At 41.3% G+C, this 14,982-nt stretch overlaps 2 protein-coding genes across 3 annotated transcripts in view; one reads left to right on the top strand and one right to left on the bottom strand.

Annotated features, from left to right (window-relative positions):
• The window catches only part of LOC119492824 (tetratricopeptide repeat protein 28-like), a 177,878-nt gene extending 169,826 nt beyond the window's left edge, over positions 1 to 8,052 (bottom strand). Inside the window, exons 1-2 of one of the 2 annotated variants that reach the window (XM_037777600.1) lie at positions 7,513 to 8,052; positions 3,941 to 4,240 (exon numbers count right to left, since the gene is read on the bottom strand). In XM_037777600.1, the coding sequence (XP_037633528.1) occupies positions 3,941 to 4,240; positions 7,513 to 7,542 (330 nt within the window). In that variant the 5' untranslated portion in view covers positions 7,543 to 8,052. The remainder of the gene's footprint in view (positions 1 to 3,940; positions 4,241 to 7,512) is intronic. The other variant, XM_037777599.1, reaches the window with a different exon arrangement.
• A 4,301-nt stretch (positions 8,053 to 12,353) lies between these two features.
• LOC119492285 (L-serine dehydratase/L-threonine deaminase-like) lies at positions 12,354 to 14,982 on the top strand. The gene is made up of 8 exons (XM_037776631.1): positions 12,354 to 12,504; positions 12,618 to 12,777; positions 12,942 to 12,981; positions 13,078 to 13,217; positions 13,355 to 13,446; positions 13,926 to 14,153; positions 14,265 to 14,389; positions 14,485 to 14,982. Exons 2-8 carry the CDS (start codon positions 12,622 to 12,624, stop codon positions 14,676 to 14,678), a joined length of 975 nt encoding a protein of 324 aa, XP_037632559.1. The 5' UTR covers positions 12,354 to 12,504; positions 12,618 to 12,621; the 3' UTR covers positions 14,679 to 14,982.

The raw sequence follows: 14,982 nt of genomic DNA, 5'->3' as shown, positions 1-14,982 counted from the left end.
AAACACAAGGTAGCCACACCGTAAAGCATCCCCTGCTTTATGGTCTATTTGACCCAAAATGGGACCATGATTTACTAAATGAACATCATGCTGTATTGAAGAAGACTTTAAACTAGCGACCTAGTCTAGCCTTGAGACCATAAACTCATGTTTACAATGTTTACTGAGGTAATAAATCAAGTGAGAAGTAGGAATCATTTTATCATAGACTTCTATGTCAGACTTCTTTTTGCAATTAAAAATTCTAATCTGAATATGGCGCTAGAGGAGAAGTCAGGGGATTACCAGTGGCTAAAAAGCCACAGAAAACAATGTAAAAGAATATAAACTCCTCACTGAATACACACAAGTGATGTATATCTCTGTGCTATCATAGTGCATTAAAACAAACAGGCAACCTAATGCATGATCTCTGCTCTACAAACACAAACACACATGATCTCTGCTCTACAAATACAAACACACGCATGTTTTAGCTCACTTGCTGTAGCTTCACTGAGGGTTTCAGTTCATTATTCAGCAAGTATCAAAATAATAGCACAGGTCACCGAGATGTTATGAAATAAATATTTCAGACGGTGCGAATGAAAGCCAGAAGAAAGGCACGAGAGCTATAACCACTCTCCACATGAGATCAAAAGCCAGGTTCTTTATTCTTTACACACACTGAGATCAGATGAGAGCTGGTTTAACGGACTGTCATACCAACAGGGGAGCATTACACCCCAGTGGTTTTCATCCACATGAAAAGCAGAGCGCTGCCGAGAGTGGCAACGGATGAGGTCTTCAAATCGCACAATTCCTTTTTTCTTCCTTTTTCCTGTACAGTAACCGCACAAGCCAATGTCATCACCCTGCACTGCAGGAAAAAGAAGCTTTATGCCTCATCGGGGGTGTCAGCATCCACTCCTTACACAATTACTGGATATGCTGCTGCTGTAATTAAAGTCCCCTTTCAGCACTCCACACACCATGACCTTTTCCAATGCAAACACTCATTGTCTCAGTTAAATCCAAGGCCCCTCTACTGGGATGTAAATGGACGTTTTTATGTTGGAGAAAAAGAAAAATGTATGCAAGTATGCTCATGCACTGGGAGAAAAATGTGTTATAGCCTCATCTGGGAAACAAGGCTTGATGGGTTTCGAGAGGGTGTCGCGGCAGCAACACTCGAGGAGACAGAATACCCTTGATAGGCACCATCATAACCTATAATCAGAAGATATGCAAATGATAGAGATGTTTCCCGTGACGCTGCAGTGCCAGTCGTCTTTCGGTTCCCTGGGAGCTCTCCTGTCAGCGCTCACGCAGGAAAATGGGAGTGATAGCAGAGAGGGCTGTTTGTTTAACCTGTCACTGGAACAGCCGGGTTGAGAGGGAGGGACCAGATGGAGGAGCAGAACAGACAGGGAATCCATCTAGAGAGGGTATTGTCCTCTCAGTCACTGGTATACGGTGCGACACAGAATACTCACTGGAAATAGAAATGTTTTTCCAACTCGCACCAACGTCTACCAAAAAAGTGTTGGCTGAAGTTGAAGAGTTTGCTGCAGAATCATTCCTTTTGTGCTTAAAAATTAATCATGCACAGGAAAAGAAGCTTGATTATATTCTCACAGTTTCCCTCTCAGACTGGCTCACAGAGATGAAATGTGAACAGACACACACACACACAAGTGTCTATGAAATGACACCCTATTTTGTTCTCATTTAAGCTTTTTATATTCAGTAAGAGGGGTGAGGTACAAAGGGCCTAAAGCTGTCTTGGGTCATTAAACCACACATTTTCTTTCTTCTTTCAAAATGTGTTTTCTGGCACTTACAGCAGGCAAAGCTGACAGATTAGACAAGAGGAGGGGGGTGTTCCTTCACAGGCTGGCTGTGGGCTTCGGGAGGGTGGGCTGCTCACTGTTGCTTGGGGCAGCGAAAAAACCACGCCTGTCACTGTTTGACGGGCCAATCCAGAAGTGCGGTCATAGGGAGGTATGATTGATGATATTATGTACTCACACAGGATCTGAATGCCAGCACACTCCTGTGATTTAATCCCTGTTCCTTCATCAAACATCCAGGCGTGGCAGATGGACTGTACGACGTCTGTACCTCTCTTTCCCCCAGGCCAACGCCATAAGTGTCAAAGCCACCATTACTAATCAATTCTTTGAGGCAGTAATAACTGAATACAGGAAGACATTTATATGTATGTACTGTATATGTTCAATCCACTATAGTGTAATGATACAATATTATCAAATTCTGATTAAAATATCAGAATTGCGTTGTTTTTTTTCCCCTGACATATCAGATTAAAAAAATGGAGGATGGATTTGTTGTGACCTTGGCCTCCGTCTGTACATTAACCAAGTAGAAAAATGGTCTCCATGGCGGCTGTGTTGATACGTGTTTAAGCACATTTCTATATTTATATGAAAGCCAGTCATGATAAGCATTTCCTTGAACCCAATGAATTTAGAAAAAAAAAGCCTCTTGGCAATTAAATTGTCTGACAAAATGCTTTGATCAGCCTTCCTGTTTGACAAGACTGACCCCTAGTGGTCACTCAAGACACTTAATTTAAAACATGAACATGCACCCCTCTGTATAATTGTCAATACCACAGACATATTAATCCCTTTGTCTCATGTTACAAAGTAAAACACAAGGGTCAGGCGGGCTGTACATCGGCACCGAGTCTGCTAACACAACCTTCAGCATGAGAGACAGTCAAAGCTGTCAGGCAGTAAATCCAAGAATAAGCAGAGCTACACTGCCTAGATTAAGCCAACCATCCCCCAGTCAGACCACAAAGAGCTTCATTGTACTTGGATAGCATATAAAAGAGGAGAAATGATTTTGGCAGTGATTTTCAATTATAGTTTGGCCTCACTGGCTTCAGAGGGTTATGAAATCTCTCCCGAATGAACGAGATGTACTGTATGTTAATGCTCAGAGATGCTGCAGAGGGAGAAGTGACAACATGGAGGGGAGACTATTGTTGTAGAATGGGTGATATCAAATGACATAGAAAAAAAACACTGTACTGAAAAGCATCTAAAACAATAGCTGGACAGCAACTGTATGTCCATAACAACAAAAATATGAAGAACTACAGTAAACAATAGGTGCAAGAAGAGCATGTGTGATCTATGTAATAAAAGGCAACAGTGTCAGTCGTCACTGCGGTGCCACAGAGGAAACCTACCTGAGCATCCGAAAGACACACGACCTCAGATCAAAGAAGAGGTGGCCACTGATGCATCATTGGTAGCGACAAATTATCATCAATACCACTCTACCACATTATCATCAATCTCTCTCTCGAAAGACAAAAGTATCTCTCCATGCTAAATCATGAAATCAATGCGTTTCTATCACTGAGAGGAATTGGTCTCCCAGTGATCTCTGCGGCTGAGTAATGTGAAATCTATCGCAGGTTAGTCCACGTGGCCCGGACAAGATCAAAGACGAGACCCCAGAAAACTTTGTATCGATCACAGGAACGCAACTGAGGAGTGACAATGGGAGTGGAATTTGAAACACTTCAAATTGAAGATAAATCATATTTTACCTGCTGTACTATTATCACCTACTCTATTGACAAAATGTCACTTTGTTTTGTCAGCAACACTTTTACAAAAAAACACAAATATTTATTAAACATACTTGAAATTTCACGTTTTAAAAACAGCACATCCCCATTTCAATCTATGCAGCTCAGTGCTGATAATTAAAGTTCCAATTGGCAATGATATGGACATCAGAGTCCACAAATTAGATTTGATGTTTGAGATTTACAATTCTTGATAAGGACGCTCTATTGGTGCGCTTGAGAACAAGATAAAATGTTATTATAAAATGCAGGGTGAAAAACTTCTTCCTCATGTTGTTCCACTGTTCAATGTTAGTGTATACATAGTTTAAGCTGTTGAGGCACACTTACCTTGGGCCACTTGGGATTGAGCTCGCAAGCCTTTTCAGCATCATCCAGCGCCGACTGGTGTTGTCCCAGTTTGAGAAGCGCCGCTGAACGGTTGCTGTACAGGATGCAGTTCTGTGGGTCAGCTTGCAAGGCATTGGTGTATAAATGAACGGCCGACTGGAAGTCCCCGCGCTGACACGCCTCGTTGCTCTGCTGCACTTTCTCCATGAACTCGGCTTTGCTGAGACCATACCTGGCACCTTCGTCTCCAGAAATACATCTGATAGGTCTGCCCGCTGTCCGAGAACCGAAGATGGAAAACTGGAGAAATGGACAGAGAGGAGTGAGAGGAGCTATAATCAGTCTAATTGAAAAATCTCATAAATCTTAACTGACAGGAATGCACTTGAGCAAGGAACTCAATAACAAACTGAATATACTGTAGTTAGAACGTGCAGCGAAAATGTGAAGGAAAGTTAATGTGTGAATATGAAGCAGGATGCTTCTGCAACAGTGTATCACACTGCATGTACGCCAAACCGACTAATACTCTCCCACAGAAACAATGTATACTGTAGTCCTATGTGATAATTGAGCTGAACTGACCTTTTTCACTCATGAAACATTTTTTAATGAACATAAATAATGTCTGAGTTTGATTTAGTATGGCCAGCTCCAGGATTTTGGTATTGTGCATGCAAGCTCAGTGTTATGGCTTTCTGGGACAAAGAACTAACTTAGCTGAGCCATTGTAATTTGTTCCACTTGTGCGTTTCCTGTTATGAAAAGTGAACACCAGTGTCTGCTGTGAAAAAGATAAAAACCAGGGAGGATCATATAACTGTGTGGAGGTTATGTCTCTACTTTAATTTAGCTGAAATCACAAATTACTTTACAGATAAGCACACGGACGGGGTACAAAATCCACTGGAAATCCCATTGTTTGTGATATAATAATGAATAAAATAAAACTAAATGAATGATCAATTGATCTTTTGGGATATATTGTGACATGAGATTCCAAAATAATCCAGGTTATTTTGAATTGTTGTTTTTTTTTCAAAGAGGACTCTAGTAGAGCTGTCCCGAATACCATTTTTCTGGGCTTCGAAGCTTCGGTGAGAAATATTCGAAGGTATTCGAAGCTTCGCGGTGCAGTGCGTCAGGCTGTCAGTCTGTCTCCATCTCCCCCGTTTCAGTGCCCGGGACAGTGCCGCTACCGCACTACTGTACACACACACACACCTCTTAACACAACAAACAGCGATAGCTGTCTGAGAATAACTACAAATAATTAATGTTGAAAATGAATAATGAATAATGTTAGATTATTCCTTATTTCATGGGCTACTTCGGGATTTATACATTATTATTATATACTTAATTATACTTATATATATGAAAATGAAAACGAAACATTCGAATAGTAATTTGGAGATTGAATACCATGGCAACGGTCGTAATATAACCTTTAGTGCTGAAGTCAAAGTGAGGTTAATTCAATAATCTCATTTTTGTCTATGAAGGTCCACCAAGGTTAAATATAAAGGAGGTCTTTAGCACATACTGTAAGGTTTTATCTCTCACATCCAGTTGGTTCGAAATAAAGCCTGTATCTATTCAGATGTTCAGCCTTTTACCTTTTATTCTTCTCTAGACCTTTTCAGACTTGACAACCTGTATTTTCTGTTGCAATGTTTATTAATGCAGTAGCTGACAGGAAATAATCTTGGACCAAAGCTGTTGCCCTAGCAACATAATGGCAATGAAAACGTCTATACCGCAGTTTAGACACACAACAATAGCGAAAGTTCAACCGGAATAATAGAGATATCTTCATCGCGCTGATAAATCTCCTAGGAAATCAAGGTAATATCTGCCTTCGAGCAAGGCCATCAGCATTAATGTGGGATTGAATCTATTATCGTCCTCATTCATATTCAACTTGTCACACTCCTGAACAAACTGGCAGGCAAACCATTTGACCATAAGACCAATTATCATATTTAAGTCTTACTGTAGCTGCATCCAACCAGTATACAGTCTGATTGATTAAGTAGATGAGCGCCCTATCCATTTATCAGGGACGGTTTGCTGAGTATTACTGAATCATGAAAGTCCTCTCAGGGTTGCATGTTTTTAGGGCCAGCTTCCATTATACCTCTTTCTCACCACACCTCCTCAGACTGCATTCTGGGATAGGGCAGGCTTGGTAATTACTTCCAGAGGCCCGTGGAGTAGACGCAGCAAATATGAGGGCTTTGGGTATCAAGTAGATTCAACATCAAGTTACAGTGCAGCGCCAACCAGTTGCTTTCTTTCTGTTCACCCTTTGACCTTCATCTTTTCTTGTTCTTCTATGTATTATATTAAATGAATAATAATAATAAAACGAATAATAAAAATCTTTTCTATCACATGCAAAGAAAAGACGTCCTACTTTACTTTGACTGAACTTTAAAGTGTTTAATATTGTACTAAGGATAAACAGGAAGGCAATCCAGGCACTACAAAATATCAAAAAAGTAGCAACGAGGTGGTAGTGGTTAAATCATTTAAAAAGCCTGCATGTTTCGACCACTGTAGGTCTTCGTCAGGGCTTACAATATTGTTTAATATTGTACCTCTAAGAGCCAATTCAGCACCTGTGGATTGGTAAAAAAAAAAAGATCAATTATGCTGCAACAGGTAAACCAGTGGGTGGATGTGCACAGATGTTTTTAAAACAAGTGTTTACTGCTGGGTTTTGTTGCTGTACTGTAATTCCCATGGAGAGGCAGACGACCTCTCAGGAATACACAAACAAGACTGAAGAGAGTTACATCCACACACACCACAACTGACAGCACAACTGTCACGGCCATGCTGACATTCAAAGGCTTTGCTCCCAAAGAAATGTCAGGAGAAGAAGCATCTATTATAGATTAGTTCTTCCAGAGCATGCTGGTTTTTCCCCCTTTACAAACAAACACTCCAGCAGCTGATCTCAAAATGATTAGCAGAGACAAGACAGAAGGGAACTAATCAGAGGGATTTTTACAGGAAGGTCCACTGTGAGTTGCTGCTGTCTCATCTGCTCCAACAACACAGTACTAGGGGGGGCTGCCTACTGTATGTGGGCAGGAAGGGTGGAGATAATGAGAGCCTACACCAATACAGAGGACACCCTACCGACTTAATCACAAAGAGGCAGAGATCAGCTCTCCAAAGTGCAAATATAGTCTGGAATGCACTTTTTGTTTGGGGAATTGTGTAGATTTACTCAAAACTTACTGCTACTGTGCAAAGCTTCTGTTCATGCAAAAAACACAAAAGCATGATTTTGCATGTTGACATTTCAATCACATTGATGTTGTCTGCAGCAGGAGAGCCCCACACATCCCAGTGTGCAGTTACAGTACAGTATGCATGACTGGAAAATCGATAGAGGTCTTTTTTTACGAGTTTTTTTTTTTGCAGGAATGGTCATTTTGGTATTTCCTGTCCAGGATGCGAGGTAAAAGAAAGTGTTATTGTGTGCCAACAAAAGCACAACAAATAGCAGCTCGCATGACAGTGTAGCAAAAGTGGTTGTTCTTTTTTAATCTATTTACCTTTTCTTTGAGAGTAGCTTGCTTCTCCATCCTGTCTGTTGGTTTGTGCGACGGCTTCTCATCCCCTCACACTCCTTCTTGGCTTTTTTTATCCACTGTTTATGTATCACGAGGTGTGCAAAAAGTGACCTAAAAAGTCCACGAAGTAGCAAAAGAAAAGCTGCGAGGAAAAGCCCCACAAAGACTGAGCTGTGTGTGGCGTTCAGGAGGAACTTTTTCTCAAGGAAAGTGCGCCATGTTGTCAAATCTTTTCCTTTTTTTTCTTGTCTTTTTTCCCCCTGTTGCCATAGCGGATCTCTGCAGCAGCAGAGGAGGAGGAGGAGGAGGAGGGAGGCATGATGAAGGTCTGTGAGAGCCTAGGAGTCAGGAGGAGAAAAAGTACACTTAATTAATGTATCACTCGGTTTTATGCTTTGTTTGTTTGTTTTTTTTAGACGTGTTACATACCTTTTATAGAGTGGAAGTCAAAAAAAAAAAAGCAAATGTTGGCTAACTTTTATCCAGAAGCGTTCACAGAGCGTGTGATGACGCAGGGTGAAGGTGAGAAAGGGGGCACCTGTCCCCGCGCGCGCACCAGCCTCTTGGTTATCCCCATTGGCTGAGGTGATGCTGCGTTCAGGTCAAATTGTTCAACCATAATTATGACAAGCCAGGTGAGAATAGCCATTTTGATGCAGTTAACATTTAACATAATAGATCAATTAAGAGGAGCTGCACACAGTTTGTATCTGGTTATACTAACGAATCACTCCAAATACATCAACACCGCAAAAGTACCTGAGCTATTAAATGATGTGACGATAAGGCTACCATCTTTAAAGGGACTGTTTGTAAGAATCAGAAATGCTTGTTAACAGCGACACATGTGGCCGTTAAGTCAACGAAAGTCAGCGTCCTGTTGCTCGCGCTTGTGCTCGCTCTACATAGACATGAACGAGCATCGCTCAAAACAGTGAGGCGACACACGTCAGCTAAAACCACAATATCACTCTATATTTGACCTGTTTGGCAGTAATGTTAGCTGACCAGACGAAGGTCTCTCCATGAATCACTGCTGATCCTAGTGTTGGCTTTTCATGCCTCAGCCTCCCGACCGCGGCCGGAGGAAACAGGGGAGACACCGGAGTTTTGGTCGGAGACGATAACGTTTCTCGCTGCGGAGCCCCGTCACGTCACAAGACACGGGAAACATCTGTTGGTCTGGAGAAATTTATTTCTGCACATGCATGTGGTTATACTAACGAATCACTCCGAATACATACCGCCGCAAAAGTACCTAAGCTATTAAATGATGTGACGACAAGGCTACCATCTTTGAATAATGTTTAAACAATCCCATTTTTGCCAACATCGCATAAACGCAGCATGATTTATATTAGGAATTACTTATTTTTGTAGGCCGACCCTGAAGTTAGCATCTCCCTGGGTTCCCTGGACTAAAAGCCAATGGGATTTTTCCATTGTGTTTTGGATTATTGCAGATAATGATAATCCATGGCAAAAAACACGTTTATGATACTTACACGTTTTGTTCAGCAAAATAATCTGTACAAATGAACACCACTTTTATGATTTTTGAAGTGTGAATGCAATCGCCAGAAGTAAAAAGCTAACGTCAGGCTATAAACAAACTATACCACGGTCGCATGAACGTGAGTATTTAAACAACGCGGCTGTAACGGCGGACGAGTCGCCGTAATGACGTTTAGTAGTCCGATTTAGCCACTAGTTAGCAACCTCTTTTTTTTAAGACAGATGAAGGCTTCAAAATTCACAAGTGGAGTGTTTATGTATTTTATGTCGTAGAACAAAACGTTAAAATCTCTTATGCTTATGTTAACCACGGATATTATTTCAAGCATCTAACTAAAACCCATTCAAAAACGCATTGACTTACAGACGAAGGAACCGGAAGTACTAAAATGTTAACTCATTTACAGGTTTTAGGACTCATTCCTGTAGCACACTATTATCGCCTGACTCTGCAGTTCCTTTAGCTCTAAGGAGAATTTTAGTGTCTTTTAGCTCAGTTTTGTTTCCAGCCCACAAACTCCACCCCATAGAAATCTATGCTCCACCCTCATCAACCTCTTTTCCAGCCACAGGAGGCAGCTGTTTTCAGTGAAAAAGCTCTAAAGGCTCTAAACCCAACCCCATTTAGCAGTTAAAGAGACCGATATTTACCTCAGTAAAATTGGCACAGAGCAAAACTGAGCTAAGAGTGAATATTGGCCTTACATTTGTCAGGATTGACAGAAACATGACTCCAAACGAATCCTATAATGTTGTTTTGTGCCTGTTAAATGTGTCGTCGGCAACTGTTTGCAACATGTTCTCCACAACAACTTCACATGGTGATATATCAGTTTTGTGTTTTCAGATTCTTCCGCTGCCCTCAACATTTTGTCACGTCATAGGAGGAGAAGCACAGGTGTAATTAATAACATACATGACTGCAGTCCATTCAGGTTTACCAGTTCCAGGCTTACTGGTGCACTTAAATGGAACAGAGCCATTATAAGTTATATTTATTACACCTGTGCTTCACAGAGTAAATTCATTAAGGGGAAACCTCTACACTGCCAACTCCTACCCGTATTTCATGTATTTTTTGCTCAGTATTTCTGTAGCATTTAACAAAATCAATAACCTCAAGGCTAACTTGAGATATGTATCGATAAACTATTTGTAGCCTGCAAAATTATGATGAATAAAAAAGCAAGAAGTTTGTCTAATGGGCTGACCTATAGCTCACCCGTTAACCTGAGTCCTTGGCAATGGCCTGGGTTCGATATCAACCCTTTGGCCATTTGAAATGAGGCAGACTGATGCCATTGCAGTGTGCTCTTAGATAAAATAGATTTAAATATATAAGTTGTATGTGCAGCTCTTCACCAACAGATGGTGTACCAATCCTTTAGAGTATAGCCTTTGGCCTTGACACCAGCAGTCATGTAATTCCCTGCAAACTGAGAAAAAAAGTAACTCAAATCTTACAACAAGCCTTTTTCAAAGCAGACATTTTAGCATGCAGGAAATCTGTTTTCAGCTGAACTCTTGATGTGATTAAATCAAAGATATACACATTTTTAACCCTCATTCTCTCCATTGTGTTATGTTGAGGGGCTCGGGTTCCCAGCCAGGAAGCTGTTATAGATTTCTTTTGCTATTAAAAGTAGTATTCTCAATAAATAAATAAATAAAATCTTTATCTGTCATATTATCCAGAAGTATGCCCAGTATAAAACTATGACAGTTATAACAGATATATTGCCTTACTTACAGTATCACAATATATCGTAATATATTGAATCGTAACCACTGTATCATGATACTGTACGTACCCAGATTCTTGCATATATATATATATATATATATATATATATACTGTATATAATGCTTGTATAATTCTTATTTAATATAATTATATGAAATAATTAGAATTATTGTCATTTAATCTTCATCATTTTATAAAACAATAATGTAGATTTTATGTTAAATCTTAATCTTTACAGTAACTACTGATAGCTGATACTTCGTTTTTCATTTCAAACTTTATTTCGAACATGTAGAAAACAAAAAAAATAAAGAAATAAAGAAAAAGAGAATGATCATACCAACAAGTGGACCGTCAGAAACAAGTAGTATTTACATACATTGGGCGGCTGTGGCTCAGAGGGTAGAGCAGGTTGTCCACCAATCGGAAGGTTGGTGGTTCGATCCCTGGCTGCTCCGGGTCACATGTCGATGTGTCCTTGAGCAAGACACTTAACCCCAAATTGCTCCCGGAGGCATAGCCATCGGTGTGTGAATGAGTATTTAGATTAAATCCTGATGGGCAAAGTTGGCACCTTAGTAGCCTCTGCCATCAGTGTATGAATGTGTGTGTGAATGGGTGAATACTGACATGTCCATTTACCATACAATGAAAAGCATAAGCAAAATAAATTGTCAAACACTTGATGCCTTGATTTACATATTCAAAAAGGAAGTGAGAAGAAGTATAAACTTATTTAATCCCACCCCTTCTCCATAAGTCAATTATTAATTATTAACCAGCTTCCTTATTGAGCCATACATAAACTCTAATTAAATTTTCCTAAATGTACTTACTTTATACTTGTGTGTAATATATAGACCTATGTATATATAATATGTAGTAGAAAAAATGGAAAATAATCAAGTACTAGTAGCCTTCCTGAAAATTGTAGCCTAGGCCTACTTAGTTAAATGCTACCACTTACATTGTATTTAAGCCCAATTTAAAGATATTAATGTAAATATATATTGACAGAATGAGCAGCACTTTCTGTTCCAGTCATCCTGGGACAGCAGCTCACACTGTAGGGGAAGCAACACCGGATCATTCAGGTTTGAGCCGTCCACCCGGAGCCTGCTTTTGGTAGTCATCAGGCATCGGGGCCAAAATAGTAGCGACTCTTTTGGTAATGCCGGCTGTGCGAGCATTTCCTTTAGAGGGGGAGAGGAGCAGGCCAAGGACAGCGTGTCCAAATGTCACAGGGGGTCTCAACGGAGGCGAGAAGAGGGTGACATTATGTAATGACTTGTTATGGTAAACAAGTTTTTATAACATGCTTTCTATGGATTAATATATTCCCTCTTAATTATGACAGTGTTCTCATTTAATCCCTCCAGTCACACCATTGTAGACTGTTTAAATATCCCAGTTTATATCAGACTATATGATACATCCTGGAAATAGTTTGTTTGCTACCTAAGAAAATGGGATGAAATTCACTGTGGATGAATCTCTCTTCATCCTTCAGTGTGCACTCTTCATCCTCACGGTCACTGGGAGGGTTTGGTGGCAGAATGCCTCACCCTGATTGGTCTGGAAGTGGGCCTGCTTTGCCAAGCCCACAGCACCAGTGGGTATATATGCATGCAAGATGTCAGAGGCAAAGTTAATAAGGAAGTTTGGGATCAGTGATATTCAGCACAGCTTGTTATCCTGCCATCCATCTGAGACTGGTAGGTTGACTTTTTTTTTTTTTTTGAGACATTTTTTGAGCAAATTGATGTTTTGATTATTTGGTCCTTGTCTCTTGAGAAACCACATTTCTCTGCTTGTGTGTTTTCCACAGTGAGATGAAAACCCAGCAGGGGCCTCTTCATGTGGCCACTCCAGTGAGGCAGAGCCTTGCCCTGTCTAAAGTAGCCGGGACCTCTGTTTACCTCAAACTGGATTCATCTCAGCCCACCGGATCCTTTAAGATCAGGGGCATCGGACACCTCTGCAGAACCGTGAGTGATGCTCCTCTGTTCTGTGTGGCCAAAATAAACCAGTATGCACCAGTTTAAGTGAATCAGTTCCAGTTTGGACACTGAGATGATCTGCTAACATGTGTTTCTACCCTGTGACTTTAAGATTGTTGACTGTAATGCCTCTTTTGTTTTTTCTTGTATAGTGGGCAGAGCGAGGATGTGAGCGGTTTGTCTGCTGTTCAGGTGAGCACTACAGCAAAAAAAATCAATATTAGAGTTTGTCTTTGCCTTTGTTGGTGTGTTTGAGTGTGTAATCTTTGACGCTTTTGGTCCCCACAGGAGGAAATGCTGGGATGGCAGCAGCTTATTCTGCCCGTCAGCTCGGGGTCCCTGCGACCATAGTGGTTCCAAGTGTTACACCAAACCCAACAGTGGAGAGGCTGAAGGACGAAGGCGCCACCGTGGTTATCCATGGCAAGGTAAGTTCATCTCATAGCATTTACATCCATTATATTACACTTTTAAGCATAAATGTAAGTAGCCTGGTTACATTTTCTTCACAGAGAATGCAACATGATTCATCTCATGAAATGAAGTCATCTTTTGTCTCTTTCAGGCTCTAGATGAAAGCATTGAATACGGACGGCAGCTTGTGGCAAACAACCCCAGCTGGATATTCATCTCTCCCTTTGATGATCCCCTCATCTGGTGAGACCATCTCAGTCTGTCTGTAACTTCAGGGATTGTAACAGCATGTACAGAAATCCTTGCATAGCACTGTAATCTATCTGTCACGAGGAGATAAAGAGAGGGAGACGTGATTAGACAGATTCTTCTCTACAAATTGAATTGTTTTAGGATGTGCAAAAGACTGATAGTAGCAGCTGTCTTATCAGGGGGGGGTGTCATCCACGCTCGTGCATAGAAGAGTTGAGGTGTTATGTCAGATACACGGCATCTTATCACAGTGCTAACTTTGCCAGATAATTCATTTACACATGTCACAGACCATAAATTGCTGACATTAAAGGGCTACTTGTGATGTGACCTGAATTATAACTCTTCAAGGAATTGGATTCAGGGTAGAATTAGAAATGAATCAGGCTGTTTCCTTCTTCACTTTACACTAAAAATCTAATCTCATTCCTATGAAACTGACAGTGGTGTGGTTGTGTTTGTGTGTGCAGGGAAGGCCACACGTCTCTGGTGAAGGAGCTGGAGCAGGACCTGAAGGAGAAGCCAGGAGCGATAGTGTTGTCGGTGGGAGGCGGAGGCCTGCTGAACGGCGTGGTGGAGGGACTGCGTCGTGCCGACTGGGCTGACGTGCCCATTGTAGCCATGGAAACCATGGGAGCACACAGCCTCAATGCAGCAATGAAGGCTGGGAAGCTGGTCACCTTACCTGAAATTACCAGGTACAAAATCTAATTGTACTCAAATAATAACACAATCCCACATTTTTCTCACATAGTTCCTCTGTGTGTGTGTGTGTGTCGAAGACTGACCTTTCCTTTTTTACTCTCTAGTGTTGCAACCACACTGGGCCTGACCAGGGTGTCTGCTCAGACTTTTAAACTGGTGCACGAGCACACGGTTTTCTCACAAGTAGTCACAGACCAGGAGGCTGTGAAAGCTGTGGAGCGTTTTGTAGGTGAGTAGCTTCAACCTGCACCTGAACAGATGCACAACAGATCTAAAAAGCTGTGAAACTGATCTCTCTCTCTCTCTCCTGGTGTCGTCCTTCAGATGATGAGAAGGTCCTGGTGGAGCCGGCCTGCGGCGCCGCCCTGGCAGCTGTGTACAGTGACATTATCAAAAAGCTGCAGGGCGAGGGCAAGCTGGCCCAGCGCCTGGGCCCGGTGGTCATCGTGGTGTGCGGCGGCAACAACATCAGCATGGAGCAGCTAAGTAGGCTGAAAAAACAGCTCGGTATCATCTAGCGTGGCCGACTACCTCGGGTCCTTCTGACCTTTCCTCAATCCCTCCATCCATCCCTCTTCATCCACAAACCCCATTATTCATGTGCTCCATAGACCGAATCATTCCAGACTGTGAGACTCTCCCGAGCACTGAGACTGACACATGTGAGACTGAGCTGCTGGAGGGACTTTTATTATATCTTGTAAAAACATTGTTATGTTGCATTTGTATTTAGCGTGCTTGTATGTTGTTCTTCTGCTTTTTGTACATTGAAATATATTTAAGAATTAATAAATTATATTTCTGAATATTCTGCCTAAAGAA

This window comes from Sebastes umbrosus, chromosome 8 (genome assembly GCF_015220745.1).
Source record: "Sebastes umbrosus isolate fSebUmb1 chromosome 8, fSebUmb1.pri, whole genome shotgun sequence".
NCBI lineage: Eukaryota > Metazoa > Chordata > Actinopteri > Perciformes > Sebastidae > Sebastes > Sebastes umbrosus.
Note: the sequence above shows the minus strand (reverse complement) of the source record. Positions and strands in the feature narration are given on the sequence as shown.